The following is a 20,144-nucleotide window of genomic DNA, read 5'->3' as shown; positions in this document are numbered from 1 at the left end:
GTGTCCTGACTAAAAACGCTATCAACCGAGGCAGAGAGTATGGAAAGGAGAGAGTAACCTCCAGATAACCTGGAGCCAGACCATGAAATGCCAGTAGAAGTAGAAATCTATTGGTTATGGTGGGGCGTCCTGTTAGCCTGGTGGTTGTGACCCATGCCATACATTGGGACCAGGACACCTCATGTTTATTTTTGGAACTTTATTGCATGTTTACTGTCTAACAGAGGCACTTTTCAAAGATACTTTTTAAAGGCTTCATCTGGTAGCAATACACAGAACAAAGGTGCCCAGGGACATTGCAATTCATTGCCAGCATCTTGACCTAAGCCCCAAGTCGGAGTCTTTTGAGTGATTTTAATTCACACATATTAAGAAACTATTGACATTTTTATTATTACCTGGTGAATCAAGAGATCCAATTAGGATTGCTGCTGCTGATCATCAGTATTCCAAATGTATGTATGTACAGTATGTATGTATCAGCTTTAAGAATATCAACCTGAAAATATAGTACTGCCTTTCTTCAGATTTCATTTTTTTTATATTAGGCTACGCTCTGTCTGTTGCACAACTTAAATTAAAAAAGGTGCTCAGCTCCTACCTCTGTTCCCATGGCCCCACATCTCCTGATGGGGGATGTGCAGGGTGGGTAGGACCTGAGTCATAAACCTAACGCTCCCTCTGAGACTGTGGTGATGCCAGACAGTCGAGCTAAACTATGAGAGTACATTCATTAGCGTTTTATTGCTTTGTAGTCTCAATTAATCACAGGCGTGCTCACAGCCATGCACACACTCTTTATGGTTGTGAACACAAAAAGTAGTCGGAGGATTGTACAGCACAGAGACATGTATTGGGTGTTGTCTTTGCTTTGAAACACACACAAAGACATTACCACACATGTGCTTCATTTGATGGCTCCCTGGTGCGTTGTACATCAGACCACAACTTCTCTCTGCGTCCATATATCTGCTCCTCACACACACACACACACACACACACACACACACACACACACACACACACACACTCACATATAATGTATTTGCACCTCCCGTGAGGACACTTATTGACTCAACAATAAAATGGCGTCACCTCGACTCTCCTCTACACTGCTGATGAAGGTTTTATTGAAGGAATCTTAATAGTGGTTAATTGTAGTTTCACCTATAGTTTCAGGACCATCTGTATTTGTGGTGGATCCGCTCGTAATGACAAGTACTTCCAAGATTTTATGGCGTGTTCTTCTTAATGACCTCAGTAGCAGTCCAAAGTTATTAACCATTTTACAACAGTTTTGATTTGTAACAGCAATATTCTGCCTTTACCTTTTTCTCCTTAATGAATTTCACAATTCAAACTGTCTATGTGAGTTTCGGTTATTCCCTTCTCCTATTTTCTCATATTAACTGATCATTTTTTAGCCTGCATGAACACTTTCTACTACTGTCTAGTATTCATGAGCCTACCTTTCAATCCAGTCCTGTTGTAAAACCATAAAGAGGCCGGATACAAGTAAATACATTTTTTTCCCCCTTGTTCTTCTTCTGCTTCTCCTCAAAATAAGTTGCTGTTTCTCAGTCTTATTTTAATCAGGTTTTAAATGATAGAAAATCGGAGCGGACAGAATCCGTCAACACAAACACACGAGTGAAAAAAGAAACAGATTTTAATGGAAGGTCCTTGTGTTTACTTCGGAGCAGGGCAGGTTCACAGAATCAGTTGGGAAACAGGTGCCAAAAAGATGATATGTGATCTGCAGAAATTCTTTCCAGATTGAAATGACACTCAGTTTTCAGCAGTTGTGGAAATGCATAGAGAAGAAGTTGACTTTGTGACACTGATACACACTGAGACAGATCACAGGAGCTGCCTAATGTCAGTAACAATACAAGATAGACAGTGTATGAGACAGAACAGAGAGCAGACTATCCTGTAACCTCATGTTCAGTACATTCAGTCACTCTGTGTGTTCAGCCAGAACTGTTATTGCAGTACAGAGGCAAAGTGACAACACCTGTACATCACAAGGGGGGGGGACGGGGGGGGGTCACACTTGAGCATTATAGAAACATGAACAGACTCCTGAGACTAAAAAAAAAACGCAATAAGTGGGGCTTTTATAAAACTTCCTACATAACAAACGGTAATTTGCATGATGTTTTAAGAGGATAGCCTCGGAGCTAACAGCTAATCATGTGGCTCAGTATCAGTGCTGAGTTGAGCATTCAGATTCAGGCACGAGTGATGGCGTGTGGGGTGTTTCAACAGGAGCGTGAAACATGCGAGGAGAATGCAATACAAGGAATTTTTTTCTTTTCAATTTTCTGGATATTCACATCAGAGTTGGCTGAATTAATGAATGGTTTCTCTGAATACTGTAAATGGCGTGATCAGATGAACATCTGATTAGCGGTGACTCTTTTTAGATGGTGCTGTGTGAGTTCACACTGGTGTTCTCTTATATAATTATATAATTTTATAAGAGTCAGGACATCATGACTTACTTTTAAAGGCCGACTTTATTTGTGTTTTTAGTAAAGGTGCGGTGTCAGTGACATCACCGTTTGTCATGTCCTTTCGTTTTGACATCTATTATCTATTATAACTATAAAACACATATTGTGTCAATACATTATGTTTCTAGCATAGTTAATTTCTTGCCTTATTTCTCCACATTAGTTTCATCAAAGTATCACATTTCTTCTGTATCTGCTGTTGTATCTGGTGTTTCTGGACCAGTTGTGTGGCCGTGGGGATTTGTGCAGAGCAGCTGTGTACAGTGTGGTTTTGTTAGCAGAGCACACAAAGTCATTAAAAGGACAAACATAAAATCATTCTGCTGGAGGGTTTTTTTTTCTCACAAGGCTTAATGTCGAAATTTGCATTTCATTTCAAAGTAGCTTTATATTATAAGGTTATGGTTGATATTATTGAGGCTGTGTTGGAAATTATTTATTAATGATGTTATGTTAAACAAGTGGCTGTGTTTTAAGCTTAGACTCCCTACAACTCTACCACTCCCTCACAGTTTGAGGGACTCTAACATCCTGAGCTTCCCAAACCCGCTCAGCAAAGTCAGACACACGTTGTTTGGATATGTTTGAGGAAAAAAAACAAAAGATTCAGCTCTAAATAGAAAATCAAAAATAGCAGACTAAATTTGATACTGTGAAATATTAATTTGTTGCCCCTAAGATAAACACAAAATATTGATTTTTGATTTGTTTTGGCCTAGCAAACAAAAAGCAAAGTTTCCCATAGGAGGCTGCTGGAATTAAAAATTACCCTGGTTTTGTTTATCGGAGTACAGTAATGTTTGAATTTCCTTCATTCCCCAAATGAATATAAATCACCCCCTGAAATACTTTGAGATTTCAAAGGGAGAAATCTCCCTCAGAAATGTCTATTTCGCCATCTGTCAGTTAAGGCAGCCAAATATACACAAAAGGTAAAGTCAATATGGCTAACATTATAACAGGCTGACAAAAATACATATTACACATTCAAATGTGCTTACTGTGAGTGTGTTATGACTGTGCTTTCCAGGAGCATGTATTTGAGTTGTATACAGGCTATAGCATCTCTACAGTTTCTTTTTGGCATAGAGATCAGGAGCCTTATAAATCCTTATAAATTTCTTTAAACCTCCAAACACTGTGTTCAAACTTAACAAATAGTTTTTTTTATTTTGGGGCTGCTTCACTCCCTCACAGACACTTTTTTTATTTTGTTAGTGACCCCGGGTTAAATCTGCTTCCCCTTTCTGTCCAGGGAAAGTAGTTTTAAGAATGTTTACTACTTTTTCATCAATGTTCTGCTTCACATTAATACGGTTGCACATACTTCCTACTGGCAGCTGCCCAGTTTAACCACAGTCTCCTACTGCTGGCTGCTGCTGGATGATCCCAGTGGAGAAAATGAAGGTTACATTCCTTGCTCAAAGGCATGAGGGAAGTGTTAGTCAATCACTTTCTCCATGCAGATTTTCCTTGACTATTGTAGCATTTTTAAAGTGTGACAATCCCTGACCTTTACATCTCCACTTTAGCCTCTTGCTGACCCTGTAGCAGCTGTTGCAGCCACAGTAGCAACATGCTTTGTTCGTGGCTGCCGTCTTTTTAAAAGAGTGAGGCTGGTGAGTCCTGCTGGCACGCTTGGCAAAGACCGTAAACTAGCCAACAGAGCAGGGAAGCAAAGAAACAACCTTGAAAGTCAGATGTTTCTCTCAGATTTTTGTCAGCTATTTTAGAAAATGCCACAGTGCATTTTCTTGTTTTTTTTGTTTCTTTTGACATGAAGAAACAAGCAGGCAGCTTGTTGACATGGACAGAAACAGAGTCCCACAGACAGAAAGTGTGTGTGTGTGTGTGTGTGTGTGTGTGTGTGTGTGTGTGTGTGTGTGTTTGTAAAACAAATGGGTGGAGCAGTCACTAAACTGAGCCTGTAGTGTGTATTCATTTTTTAAGGTTGGATCATATGCAGGCACATGCAGTACACAGTCACACTCCTGCATATTCAAAGGATCCTTTCTTTATTAAGAGTATTTTTGTTTCTTAAATGGACATTAGATGAGTTCAACCATTAGTACAAAGTTAGTTAAAATAGGCCACTGCTGGCTATGTTCAGCCAAGTGCCTTTGCCATGGTAACCCGTCCGCTGTGAAGGTTTATTTAAAGTGCACTGGAGCATGTTCATTTCAACAGGAATGCGAGAGTCACATAAATTGAAAGGAAAAATTGGAAAAGTTTCAGACTCGATTTTTCCATATTTTACCTCCTGTGTTTACAAGACGACTTAAGGAAGCGAGAAAACTGAGCGTGCAAACGATGGTTTGGTTTGCTGCCAAACCTGCTGCGTTAGCAGCCAAAGCAGACATCCATCAGTGTTTGGATTCTGGCTGGTGATATTTTCAAAGCCTGGCTGTAGAATCGATACAAATGCAACAATGCAACAAATGAAATGTGGCAATAGTTTTTGGTTAAAGGTCACTTTTGTATTATGTTGTCTTGTAGAGGGGGCGATGGAGACAAAGACCAAAACCAGGAAGAGGGAAAGCTGGTTAACTGGACAATGTGTCCATTTGTTCTTGTGAAAGATAATATGAAAACTTGTGTTACAGTAGACCATGTTATGTGCACTATTTCCTTGTTTGTGCTTGTGTTACTATGTGGTCATACATGCATACATTGCACATTAGGTATTCCAGACACTGGTTGATTCTGTACCGCACAGGTGGTCACGTGTGGCTCAGTTGGATTTGCATTGTAATGACCTTGCCAAGGTTAGGAGTTCCATTCAGTGGGACCACAAGTACAGAAAATGTATGCAATTACTTTGCCGCAAGGCACTGTGGATGAAATCATTGTCTAAATGGCATATACTATACATTATAGGAGCCTGTTGTGCCCTTTACTGATGTAAAGGGCATATGTGGAGAGGGAGAGTGAGAAGGACAAGCAGACAAAGACAGGAGAGAAAGAAAAGGAAAATGACAGAATAAGAAATAGAGAAGTGGGAGAAATTGAATGTGGCAAAATGAAAGGAAATTAAGGATGGATTAACAAACAATGCATGTCCCCTCTGGATCCATTACTGACAGATACTGTGTACTGTATACGGTGTATACTGTAATAAAAATATAATACTATTTATAATATGATAATATGTATGTAGAACCTAAATTTGTATCTCAAAAAGCAAAACCACAGTGGCCAGATCTGTCATTTCCCCACAGTCTGAGACATTTAGGATTTAGGCATTGTAAAGTCTTTGGCTTTTGATCTACCCATCCCACAAGCTCCATAGCTCAGAGTGCCTCACAATGCAGAAATAGAAGCTTTTCATGTTGTTTCAGTGACAGAAAACTGGACAAAAGTGTCAGCCAAACGGCAATCTGCACAATATAAAGACAGAGAAGCCAACAGATGTAAGGAACATCGCACAGAGAGAGACAGGTAGAGAGACAGTTCGTAACTGGGTTACTCTGGCCTCACATCTCTCCACTGCAGATGAATATTAATAAGTGGTTATTAATATCTGCTGCCTGCACTGTGCATGTGAATATGTGTGTATGCGAGGTCGGCGTGGAGGCGCAGTGTGAGCAAGCCTTCCTCCTCCTCTTGCTTCTCCTCCTTCTCCTCCTCTTCCACACAACCTCTATCTGTTTTTGCTCTTCGTTCCTCCTCCTCCTCATGCTCACTCTGACTTTTCTCTTTTTCATAAGTTCTTTTTTATTCTCTTCTTCCTCTTTTCTATCTGTCTGTCTCACTCACCTCACCCCCGCATTCATTCTTCCCGTCTATCACAGCTCCTTATGTTTCAGGGAGGGAGGCCAGTGCCGTGACTGCCGTTGGTTCTGTCATAAATCAATGCAGTGACTTAATTTTTGGCCGTTTGTCAGCTATTTGATACATTTCCTCCGTTAGAATTATCTAAAGAGGAAAATGCATCAATCATTTTTGTGCAATAAAGTGAAGTGTGATTGTCAAATTCTATTGTGCAGTAACAGCAATAGATTAGATCGAGACTCTGTTGTACTAAGCAGCTTTTACTAAGAACTGACAGTGAAATCAGTATTAGTGCAGATGCAACATTAAAGAGACCTCGCTGCTCTATTCTATGGCAATTAGCAGTCACATCCAGCCAATCACATTTGTGAATACGCTTATTCATATGTTCAAAAAGTTCAATCACAACTTGCTGACTCAACGACTCTGAAAAAGCAACTCTGTTCCCTAAAAATTAGCCTATGTGTACACATTTGTACAAATGTGTTAAAATGATAAGTTTTTATGTGCGGTTGCCTGGCAACCTCACCCTGTCCCCCACCCTACGACTTTCATGCAGTGGTGATTTGTTCCTTGGATAAAAGCTTCTGAATATGATCATTAAAACATAACTGACAGAACAAATTAGTAATTTTCAGGAGAATGGGCTGGGAAAGTTAATTAACTGCTTATGTTTAAGTTTTAAGTGCTGAGAGATTTTAAAGTTTGTTGATTTCAGGTACTATGTGTTTCAAATTAAATCAGACTTAAAACCAAACTTCAAGTACTTTCACTTAACAAGAAAAATCATCAGGAGGGAAATTCACTCTTCACCCTGTCATGAAAAAAATAAGACCTTGTTGGATTTGGCTCAGACTATTCAACTAGCCAGCCAAGGGGCTGATTTAACTCGACTTTCAAAGTATTAAACAGCTTAAAACCATGCAGTCTTATCTTCAGTGCAAAGTTAGCCCTCTGAGGATTTACCATAATATGTCATTGTTATAACAGTTGTCATTTGAATAGGGCTACATGACAATTAACTATATTTTATAGTCCCTGTGAGCTGCCTTGATTAATTTTCCTGAATCTCCAGTGAGAAACTGCCATTCAGAGGATTTTTTTAAATGGTGACTCACACTGTGTAGAAATCCAGGAACAAATGACATAATGCATAAAAATCAAAGATACAAAATATGTAACCTCAGAAGGCCATAAAAATTCAAGCATTTGAACTCTAAATACACCATTTGATTTTGGGTGGGAGTACATTTGGTCAGCTCCACTTAGAGTAGGAGGACAATAACCAATCGGTGCCTCAGAGCCATGACTGACAGCTTGAGGGTGGGGCCGCGCTGTGATAAACTAGAAAGTCCAGATGACAGTGAGCAATGTGCTGTTGAGCACCGAGCACATGTGCATAATTCATACATACGTATTCCCTTGGCATGTTACTGTCATATCTATCTCATGTGTGGAGGAGTGTGCACATACACACGCACATACTTTCTCATTTCCCCTGCACTCCACTTTCCACTTCAGATAGTATGTTACAGTTTAATGAATAAATCCATATACGATAGGGGTTTTGTAGCCAGAGCAATGAAAAGTGCAATAACAGCAGGGAGGTTTTTGCAAAAAAAAAAATGTTGAGCATCTCAAGTACCTGTAGCTATTTTGTTGTTAGAATGACCTCATTTGTAACAAAAAAGTAAATGTGCCCTGCTATGATGTGTTTTTGTTGACAGGGCAAAATGGTACAAACAAGCTCAACTGTAAAAGGCGGAGGTGTGTTCACTGCTGCGTAGAATTCAGATAAATGAGAAGCACTTTATTTTCAATGTACAGTAAATGAGCAGGAATTTCCCTTGACAATAGGCCGTCCCTTTGTCCATCAATAGTGAATATTCTGCACAGGATGATGAGTTTTCAATTTGTTTGGTTGTCATGTTTGTTTATGCAGCATCTTCAGTCCGATCATGTGATTTGCCACTTCATGTGTTTTCCTTGTAAACTGCACACATGTCATGCTCACGCTGTGACGGCTGTGTGTGTGCATTTGTGTGTGTGTGTGTGTGTGTGTGTATGCATACTGTAATAATCTGTTTCGGAGGTCATAGATCAAGGGGAGCAGGTGTGTGTGTGTGTGTGTGTGTGTGTGTGTGTGTGTGTGTGTGTGTGTGTGTGTGTGTGTGTCTTGTCTTTCAAGGGGAGCAGGTGTATGTGTGCGTGCCTATGTGAGCATGTGTGTCTTTGTATGTGTGTGCATCAAGGGGAGCAGGTGTGTCTGTGTGGTGTGCTCACTCAGCCATATAATGGGCACATATGGACCGAGCGAGAGAGAGGCAAATGAGAGACACACACACACACACACACACACACACACACACACACACACACAGGGTATGTAGCCTACAAAATTTACGCACATTTACTCAACTTGTCTTTTGGGTTTGTGAATGTACTATTTGTGTGTGTGTGTGTGTGTGTGTGTGTGTGAGAGAGAGAGAGAGAGAGAGAGAGAGAGGGAGAGAGAGAGAGAGAGACAGAGAGAGTGTGACTGAGTGGATGACACATAAATTGGATAAAAATAGTATTAGGCTTACAACTGGTATTTATGATGACAATGATAATGAGAGTTGAGCATGATGGGATGTCATACAAGCCCTGAAAAATACTGAAGCACTGGCAATCACATTTTGCCAAAAATGAAACAAGACTTAACCTCTATTATGTTTTATGTTAAATGTTTTAGTTTAAATCAGAGTCTAAAAACGGTTGTTAAAGGAAGTGAGGAAGCAATGATCAGATTGGCGGTGGACTAGTCGCACTTTTCAGTTATACAGAGGGTTGAGAGCAAGAGAGAGAGAGAATAATTGTCAGCTATTTGAAAGTGACAGAGGGGGAAGTGATGGGAGAAAGAGTGAGGAGCTGTGAAGCAAGAGAGATAGAGAGAAATGGAGAGATGAGCGGGGGTAGATTGATGGAGGAAAGGAGGAAGGGTGCGCAGCTGAAAATGAACTTGTCCGCTGCTGGAGAGCCAATGGAGGGAGTGACAGCTCTATAGATTAGGGAGAAAAGAGGGAGAAGAAGGAAGAGAGTTGGTGTTAGGAGAAGGGAGGGTGACTGTTAATGGAAAGGAGGAGGGGAGGTGCGAGGATGAAGGATTTGGCAATTATGATGATGAGGAGGAACAGGAGGCATAAATAAGAGTCAAAACTAGTGGGGAGGAAGAGGAAAGAGAGGTACAGTAGGAAAAGGAGGTCATCTTTCAAATGAAATGACAAGTCAGCTTTTTGGATTGAGAATTAGAGCTGCTGCAAGGTGTGTTTGTTTGTGTCCCCACATTAATTAGTGTGTGATCAGGTGTCATCATCAGTTAATTGACTGATAATTACATAATCACTGTCCACATGAATAGACCCCTGTTGGGATGAGCGGAGGAGAAGGAGGAGCATGAAGAGAAAGAGAAAAAGAGGAGGGCACACAGAGGAGATGACATGAGAGTCTAATTAAGGGTTGGATAATCTGATTGGTCCCAATCTTTGTCTGTCATCTCACTGAGCCAATTAAAGGAGGAGGGCAATTTAAGAATTTGGAAGTCTGGATGAGTTTTTTCTTCTTCCACTGATGCAGTTTTTGCTGCAATAATTTGTACTGCAACTGTGTTGTTTTTGACAAGCAATACTAAACAGATCGGTTTGTAGTGTGTGTGTGTGTGTGTGTGTGTGTGTGTGTGTGCGCGTGTGTGTAGCAATGACATTTTACGGCAGAGTGCTTAGAGTTGCGGTGATACCATCTCCCTCCAGTCTTTATCATTAAGTAGATAACGGCTCCACTGACTTGAGTTTGTATCACAGCTCATTAGAGTCTGCAGTTCAGTTCACACTGAAGTTTGGTTCAGTTAGGTTCATTTCAAGTTCAGTAAGAGTGAATGCTGGCTGTCTCTACAGTTTATGAACTGATGTATAAAGTATCATGAAACATTTTGCTCCATCCCTGTGTTTTGTTGATGCATTTTATCTTGTGACATGTCTGTACCAACATGAGTTAGTATATGCTTATGTTTAAATGTGTGATTGCCACTGGCTGTAGCTTGTATACATTTAATCTATTGGTAAACTCTGTACCTGATTAGAGCTCTGCTTATGGGTGAAAGTGGGCAGATCTATGTGGGGTCACATGTACTAGTTATGATAAAGGTGTAATTTGTCCCACCATAATAGCAACATTAACAGGAGATGGCAGTAGGTTTTAACACTGCTATATAGTCCTGAAAAGAGGTCCAATCAGCCAACAATATTAAAATTAACTGTGTGAAGGGCCTTGAAAATCCCCTTACTAAGAGCCTTGTTCATGGAAGACATTTTGACTTGTCACAGTAGCAAAAGCACAGGTATAAATAAAACTAATGATGGCTGAATTTAATGCAGCTACTTCAGTTTCAGGGTCCTGGCATTTTGCATGCTGGCTCACTGTCATGGCTCACTGGGACACTTAAAGCGAATAGAGCCACTGTAAATTGTATTAGTAACACCTGTACTTTTCCTACTATGTCAAGTTAAACTGTCTGCTGTGAAAAAGGCCTGCCACCCATTCCTTTATCCACCAGTTATGTGGGGCACCACTTAATATACAGTACACAATAACACCCACCTCTTTTTGGTTCACCTGATACAACAGCACAAATCACCATGTAAAAAGACATAACTTAATGTTATTAATAACATCCGTGCTTTTCCACTGTGACATGTTACAATATCTGCTGTGAAAAATGACTATTGCACTGTTCTAAAATTGTCAAGTGAAAAAGAAATGCAAAGTGCAAGTAAAACACAAAAATGCCACAAAAAATTTAATGTATGAGGGATACTATGCATAAAAGGGTACCCCTACTACAAAACTGGGTATGTATAGATGTGAGAGGAAATAGTATTAAACCTTTGACTGTACTTATACTATCATTAACTGTGACTAGTACTGCCATTTTCTGCAGTGCTTTAAGAACAATAAGGTTTATGTGGTAATATTGTATTGTACTAATAACATGATGGAAGTGGAGCTACAAACCTTGAATGCTGTACATTAACAGCCACAGATTGAAGTACTGTGGAAACCTTTATCTGGACTAACACCACTGACTGCTTTGACAGTAATACCAAGAGGGAATTAGTGTTAAATATTTTTGCTTGTAAAATCACATGATGGATGGATAAATTATTGGATTAAGTTCTGTCACTCATGGTTAAGCACCGTAGCCCTCCACTCATTCTTCCCTCTCTTCCTCTTTTTTCCTGTTCCTCCTAGATTTTAATCTCCTCTCCCGGTTTTGGCCTCTTTTCCTTGTCATTTTTTTGTTTCTTCCGTCTTTATCCCCTTTGTCTGTTCCTGCATCCTCTTGCCATCCCTTTCTCTCCTCATATATCCACCTCCCGCCCTCCTGTGTCCCGTCTTTTTCATCCTCTTTCCTTTTCTTCTCTATCCCTTCATCCTTCCCGTCTCCTCCCTCTCCCCTTCAGTCAGAATCATGTTTCCATGGGCTGCCCCCCCCCCCCCCCCCCCCCCAGCAGAATAAAGAGCTGCTAATGGAATTACGGTCAATCACTTCAGTACACACTTTATCATACAACACACACAACATGACTGTGCATATGCATGTGAGAGGACAGACACATAGAGAGACATGTGGTCAGACAGACAGATTAGTGAGCTCAGTATTATTAAACTTTTACTCTCCTCTAATCCTCACACACTCACTCATGCAGCGTGCACACACACACACACACACACACACACACACACACACACACGCACACACATACGTACAAACACACGCTCTCAGTGGGGTAGACCCTGTGAGAGGGGCAGGCAGTGTAAGATAAACTGATCACACAGCAGTACAATATGCTGAAAGTGATTATGCGCGTGACTGTGTGTGTGTAAGTTTATGTTTGTGAGAGATAGTGAGAGAAAGAGAGAGTTGATGATGTGCAACAGCTGTCAGGAAGCAGATATTAACTCACACTGGAGTCAACGGTGGAGAGAATGAGGATTTTCCATAGAGAATCATCTGGGACAGTAATGGATGCACAGTTCCAAAGTGTGTGTTTTCATGCCTGTATGTATGATAAAAGTAAAATTTTCTGCTTTTAAATGTCACAGAAAACCTGAAAAATCAGCCCCAGAGTTTTGAGAACATGAAGAAAATGTAGTTCCAGAATGATAATATGCAGAAAGATATGCTCCAAATTGAAACCGCAGTGGTATTTCCCATAAGGCACAGCTACATCTGATACCAAGTGACTTCACCACTGGTGAATGTAAAGAACTCCTACTTGGGCATTATTGCTGTATTGAATGCACACTGCTCCTAAATAGTTTCAGACATATCTTGTGTTGTTGTTAGTGCATTTGTTTTAAGATTACCTATAGGAAATTCCAGTTTTATTTAAGATATACTAAAAATAATAAATTTCATTTATATAGTACTTCACCTAACAAATATTACAAGAGGCTCGACATAAAACAGAAACAAATTTGTCCTAGGAATAAAAGTAAAAAACCATAGTATCAATAAAAATAAGTCATAACATAAAATTCTACAAATAATGAATATATTACCAAACAATAAGAATCAGGTATAAAAATGTATTTACTGTGAAGTTAATTGATTTCTCTTTTACCTGGTCACATGACTAGCAATCAGGCTCCTGTCACTTGACAGGTGAGTAAGGGTGCTTGGCCATGACATACCTTAAAAATAGTTACTATTAGCTGTTGTATATGATTACTTTTTTCGTGACAAGTAGGGTTAGTAATTATAACTTGCATTACAGTTACTAATTCCATTAACGTTTGTTTCTTGTCTTGTTGGATGGGAAGGAAAGGAAAGGGAGACAGACTGTTTGGTTCATGATGGTTAGCTTGGTGCACAGACTGGAGGCGGGTCGTGTCAGCTAACGCTAGCCTCTGCCAACGAGAGGAAGACTACCCCCCTCCGGTAATGCTAAATCTGTTGTGTTTAAGGCGCTATGTAGTAATAGCCGACTAGCCAATTGTTTAGTTTGTTGTGTCACTTTTTTTGCTGCACTTCTGAAGTGGTGCGTGTGTTCCCGGGGCTAAACTAGTTGCTAATAGCTGAGTGCTAAATACAATGCTAGGTTAGCTTGTCATTACTCAACCTGTCAGCGGTGGACTGGAGCTAGCTAAATATATATAAAAATACTATATACTAAACTTCAGTGCAATCTTGAGGTTCTTGTATCTTTCTTATGTATTTTCATAATGTGCCACTTTACACTACTAAATTAGCTGCTTCACTACAATTAACAGATAAATATTATACCCCACTCATATTGTTTGACAGCTATTGGTTCATTTTGTGATCAAAGATTTCATCCAAAACACCTAAAGATATTATAATGTGCTACATTATTTGAATATCATACATTATAGATTAAATTAGTGTCTAAATACTGCATGAATGCATCAGTAATTAATATATAACAATAAAACACTGACAGGATCCATTTTACTTCATCAAAGGCCTGTTTTTACACAGTATACTTGATGAAATATTAAAGTATTAAAGCACAGGTGTCATGGTCTCAGCCTGGAGGCTCCAGGGTTTTGGTTTTTTGGACTTTCTTGTTTTAGTTTTCTGTGTTTTTGGTATTTCTAGTGTCTAGTTTAGTCTTCCCTGTCTTGTGCTGTTTCCCCGTGCACTTCCTGTTTTATTTTGTAATCTGTTTCCTTGTGTGTCTCAGTGTTTTGCTTCCTGTCTTGGTCCTGTTTTCTGTGTGGCGATTGTCGGCCCCGCCCTAATGTGTTTCACCTGTGTTCGATCACCCTTGCCTCCCTTGTCTATATAGTCTTTGTGCTCCCCTTTGTCTGTGTCGGTTCGTCTGTTTAGTTCTGGGGTTGTTCACGTCCTCGCTTCATGTTAATTATTTTGGTAAATAAACCTGTCTGCACCATCTCCTGTGTGTTAGCTGCAATTGGGTCCACCCCTACCTACCACCAAACCGTGACAACAGGTATAAATAAAAAACTTAATCAGCTGCTTTGGTTTCAGGGTGCTGGTATTGTGCATGCTGGCTCCCTGTCACATTTTCATGGCATATGTTGGTAGTATCATGTGTGCCTTTCCTACAATAATAACTCAAAGAAGTATAAGAAGAAGACTCAAAGAAGTAATTAAAGTAAATTATTAATTTTTGAAGGTAACTTGCCAGACAATTGAAAATGAGAATTATCAGCACCTTTGGATATTTTCTTTCTCCTCCCCAACCAAATTGTGTGGCTGAAGCAACAGCATCTGTTGATTAATATATTTTAGTAAGTACTGAGCGAATGAAAGAGAGGAGAGGTCAGAGGTCAGTTGTGCTATGTAACACAGACATTGTGAGCCACTTAGTTGCTGAGTGTTTAGTTTATGACTTTAGGAATGATAATTGTCACAGTATGAGGACCAGGTGTGTGTGTGTGTGTGTGTGTGTGTGCGCGCGCGCGCGCGTGCGTGCGCGTGTGTGTGTGAAATACAGGATCTGATGTAATTTTCTCCCAGGCCATCTTGCAGTGTGAATGCATATGTAAGAATTTACAGCTCTGCAGTGAGAGGAATGGGATTTCAGCGGATATTATAACCGCCCTGTAATCGTGCTAAGCATACAGGATAAGTCTATCTCTCTCAGCCTCTTCTCTCTAACCCCTGATCATCTCTTTCTCACCCTTTCCTCTCTCTTTGTTTCCTTATCTCTGTTGTAACAGCACAGGTTGGATTAACCTGACAGGGGTTCTTGAAGTTTTTATTCTTTTTTTCCCTAAAGTAGCTTTGCACTTTATGGGATTTTTGAACTTGACATTTGGTATTACCTTTGATCAAACGTGATTTCATTTGAAATCAGCATATTGATATGTTACTCAAAGCACTGATACAATTATTGTATGCACATAATTGTCACTGCCAAGATGGAAGTTTCTGTTTCCACTGGGGGCTACCTGTGCTGAAAAATGTATTGACTCAGGGCACTGTAACATGCACACTTAATGTGTATGTTACAGTATACATTTACACATTTACAGAGTTTGTAGTTTTATACATCATATAAACAGGAACAAATGATTCTGTTCTCAAACACCTCAAACAAAGTGGTAAAACTTGAAGATTTTTGATTTATTTTGCTATTTCCTCAAAAACAAAATCTCTTCTGTCAGTTTTGTTGAAATGTTTTGATTTGTCTGTAGTTTCCCTGAAGCAATGCTGCTGTTCTCCTTTGTCAGAGAAACTTTAAATTTCATGTGTGCTTGCATGATTATATTTTATATTACTAACAATTGTCGACACAAAGTACCACAAATATACATTGATTCGTTGTCTTAAACCAGGAAATGGGAGGCTATGTCATTTCACAGTAGTATGTAATCTGGTGCAGGGTGAGAGCATTTGTGGAATCCTTGTTCAGATGTCAGAGGGAAAGAGAGGCTGAGGGGATATTATAAGTGTCTTTAATCTGGCTAAGCATACAGTATGGATAATCCGCTCTCTCTCTTACTTTTTCTCACTCTCACACTTATTTCTACAATTTGTCTGGATGACACAACTATGTAATCTCACTGAGATTATTGTAATTCTGTCTCTCATTTCTTTCTCACATTCTTCTTGTGTTATATTCCACATGTATTTGGTGTGTACAATCTTTTCTTAGACACACACTGCATTTTCACTCCCCTGTGATTATAACATACTACTACTCTGCTAGTAATGATTTCATTTGTCAAACATTTTTTTTGAGATTTCTAAACTTTTGACTGAATGCCTGAATATTTGCCTTTGGTTTATGAAAAACTGAGTATTTTTTGAAGTGGTGAAAGTTGCAAACAAGGGAAATTAAGCATTTAAAATGCTTGTCCTAATGCTTTGGAATCTGGACAAATGACTGATCACAACATGTAAAATCTTTTTGTTTGTTTGTAAAATCTATACTGTGAAGAAGAAAAACAGGAAGTGTGGGACAAAGGGAACAAATAATTTCTGTTTAAGATTTATTGTAAAGCTGTGGTTCAAAAAATTGGCAATGATAAGGTATTTTTTTTTTTTTAATTTTTATAAATCAGCCTTTTTTTTAATTTATAGCACAGAGAATATTCACTACACCAGCCAGTAGTTGCTGGTCTGATGAGTGTTGACACAAAGTGAACGGACACAATATGATGAGGAACTAAACAGCATACAGTTCTGTTGTATTTGCTTGACAGATGGGAGTATATTAGTCATCTGTCTATTCTACCGAGAAAGTCTTCAGTGTATACAGGGCTCACTAACTGATGTGTCAACAATTCAAACACTGTTGAAACCTCTAAAGTCAACCACTACCACACTGTAGAAAACTTAAACACTGCAACAACTTCAGGGACCCGTGTGTGATGTATTAAATCAACAAGTGATTAAAGAGCTGATTTTTTTGATTGTATTGTGAACTTTTTTTCTCCTTTCTCTCTTTCTTATCTCTCCACCCCAGGCTCCGACTATTCTCCCCCTCCGCCCCTGCCTCGGCCTCCTCCCACCGGCCTGACAAACGAGCACAGTGGTGGTGGTAGCCATGGTGACCATGGTGGAGGAGGGGGCGGGGTCAACCACGGGGTCGGCGTGGTGGGCCTGGCTCCGGAGCACATCCCCACACCGGGGGCGGCCCTGAGCTGGCAGGCGGCCATCGACGCTGCGCGGCAGGCAAAGATGATGGGCAACGCCGCAGCAGGTGGAGGGGCAGGGCTTGGGTCGGGAGGGGGCGGGCCCATCTCCACGGCCAGCTCCACGCAAAGGAAAAGACAACACTATAGCTCTAAGCCCAAGAAACAGACAACGACGACAGCCACAAGGCCGCCACGGGCCCTACTCTGTCTCACGCTCAAGAACCCCATCCGCAGGGCCTGCATCAGCATCGTAGAGTGGAAGTATCCTTTAAATAACCACGATTGGAGGGTTTGTTTGTATACTGTTTGCAAGGAGGAATAACATGCAACATGTTTTACTTTCAAGACCTTGTCATGTTTTCAAAGGTTGACAGAATCTGTCTTCTTGAGCTCCTAGTTTTCTGAGCTACAGTACTTGTTTTTTTCTGAGTTGCCTTCATATAGAATTTACAAGATGGGGACATCCAACCCAGGCAAGAGGAAGTCAGTTCTTCCTAAAATAAATCTACCTTGATGCAACTGAGAGTGAACAGTCAATCTAGGAAGAATAACAGAAAATGCTTTGGCGCAGGTGCTAACTTAAGGTTTGCCATTTTTTCACTTTCAGAGAGCAGTACAATATTTTCCCTCCTAAAAATAATATTTCACTTGATGTAAAGTATGTATAAAAATGTATAAACGGTAATACTTTATGTGTGGGAAACATTGCATCCATTTAGAACTATGAACATAAAAGTGAGAATGAATCTATATGAAGTGTGATGAGAATGGATGAATGGATGGTGGATGGACAGATGCAGGTAGAAAAAAAATCATGGCAAGATGGAAGGAGGCTACAGGGGATGGAGGATGTAAACAGTTAGAACATGCATAACGCTTCCTCTTCTGTTTAACATCCATCTTTCCTGTCTTCTATTCCTCCTTCTCTTTCTTTTTTTAATCAGTCTCACTTGGTACAATTCTTTGCTCTCCAGTCACTTGTTTTAATCCTTTCTCCCTTTCCTCTCTCTGTCCTTTTTTCTGTTTTCTCACAGGAGGATGAAACAAATTGTGTCATTTTCATCCCTCCTTCACACCTCTCCCCAGCATATCTCTCTCCCCCAGCTCTTTCCAACTGCATTCATCCTCTCTCCCCCAGGTCCATCCATGCCTCTATCACTCCTTTGCTCCCTCCATGCTCCACCTTAGAGTCTCTCCCACCATTTATTATCCTTCTCTCCCTCCCTCTGTCCATCCAAATCCCTTTATTCCTGCTGTTCCTCAACCCGTCCTTTCCCTTCCTTTCCCGGAGTTTTTTTTTTGTTTTCTTTTTTTTAAGCTGCCGAACATAATGACTTCGTTTTCCCTCAGGGTGAGATAGAGGGAGAAAGGGAGAGAGACAGAAATGGTCAGTGTCACAGTCAAAGTGATCTATAATAGGAGAGGGTCCACATGAGCTCAGCAAGAGCACAGTCACACACCGTCCTGAGAGAGAGAGAAGGAGAGGAAGAGGAGGGGTCAGGGAAATGAGAAGGGCAGGGATGTGGGCAGGACATGGATGTTGACAGGAGAGATGATGAAGCAGAGTAGCTAAGGAGGGCGGGAGGGAGTGAGCGAGGGACTGATGGAGGATGGGAAAGGTAAACAAAAAAATGACAGAGAAAGGGGAGGGCAAATATTGAGTAAGGGAGGGAGGAGGGTGGAGTGGATTTGGCGATCATGAGGGAGGAGAGGAGAGAAAGCACTTGTGTATGTGTGTGTTTGGGTTGCATTAGTGAATTATGAAATTACATAAGCTCCAGGATTGGTTTTCAACTGCATATGTAACAATTTCAATATGAAAATGTGTTTTAATTAAGCCTAAAAACTGACTTCTAATTGTGCTTTTATGCAGTTACATTATACACGCCACATTTCTAACTATTAACAAGATAGATTGGAAATATTTTTCTACTGGATTTGCACTCTTTGTTTCTGCAGCTGCCATATTTTCAGAGCAGTGGAAATAATTATCTATGAAAAGCAAGTTTTTTTTTTTTTTTTAATTATCCAGTGATAATTGATGAATTAATTCGTGGTGATGTTCTAATGAACCTGAATATTTATCAATGAACTGCAAAATAACTGGTCCTATTCAGTCCTGCATTTGTTTGTATGATTTTGCTTAGTTAAATGTGAAAATCCAGACCATTCTCATATGACATAGTTCATATTATATCACTCAAACAATAGACATGCTTCAAATTTCCCATGGGACCAGCCCAGGCTTTTTAAGTGTGTGTAATCTGCCTCTGATTGTAATGGATACAGACAGTCTTTTTGCTGGTCAAATTGTGTTTTTATAATTATCAATAGTCAAAGTATCAGTAGCCCTCCTCAGACTACACTGTCCAGCTGTGCTAATGCTGAAAAAGACAAGAAAAGTAATGAAAAAATGCATGCATAAACTCTGAGGGTCATTGGAACAATCTCACCCACTGACTGATGAGCGTTCAGATCATTACCCACAATTCCCAGCATCATTCATTTAAACAGCTCCTAAGGGTGGGATGGAAGAGACAGAGAGAGAGAGAGAGACACAGAGAGAGAGAGATAGTGACAGAGAAAGAGGTGCAGGAATGAGATGAGTGTAGGGAAGAAGAGGGACATTAAAGTGGGCTCTTAGGGAAAATGAGAGATAAGAAAAAGGTAAACAGGTTGGAATCTGATTATTTGGAATAAAAATGGAAGGAGCAGAGCAGCAGCAAAATTACCTCCTCCACTAGTTTAGAAAAATCCCCATCAAACTGTCAATCAGTCTGCCTGCTTGCCTATCTAACCGTTCTACTTTGGGATGTCCTTCATAACTGCAGTGTGGGCCTGTTTAAATGCAGCATGTTTAAACGTCTGTGGGTGACTTTGTACACTCTGTGCGTTTGTTCTGTGTATGTGTAGTTTTGCATCTGTGTGTTGCTTGTATTCTACAGGCTTCAAGTGTGTGTGTGTGTGTGTGTGTGTGTGTGTGTGTGTGTGTGTGTGTGTGTGTGTGTGTGTGTGTGTCCTGTATTCTGTGAGTACCTCTGTCTCTAGAGATAGCAGATCCGAAATCTTCCTCTCCTCCTCCTCTGTTACCATGACAACAGCTACTGCTCTCAACAGGTCGATGGGGCCTGTCTGAGCTCACACATACACATAAAACGCACACTTAGATTAGAGAACACACAT

General features: G+C 40.2%; 1 protein-coding gene across 1 annotated transcript in view; it reads left to right on the top strand.

Annotated features, from left to right (window-relative positions):
• Positions 1-20,144, top strand: part of cacna1c (calcium voltage-gated channel subunit alpha1 C) — a 187,018-nt gene that overhangs the window by 42,784 nt on the left and 124,090 nt on the right. Inside the window, exon 2 of the mRNA XM_022749122.1 lies at positions 16,790-17,222. Within this exon, the coding sequence (XP_022604843.1) occupies positions 16,790-17,222 (433 nt within the window). The remainder of the gene's footprint in view (positions 1-16,789; positions 17,223-20,144) is intronic.

The sequence above is a fragment of the Seriola dumerili genome, unplaced genomic scaffold (genome assembly GCF_002260705.1).
Source record: "Seriola dumerili isolate Sdu_G_001 unplaced genomic scaffold, Sdu_1.0 BDQW01000138.1, whole genome shotgun sequence".
Lineage (NCBI taxonomy): Eukaryota > Metazoa > Chordata > Actinopteri > Carangiformes > Carangidae > Seriola > Seriola dumerili.
This window is presented reverse-complemented; position numbering and strand designations above follow the sequence as displayed.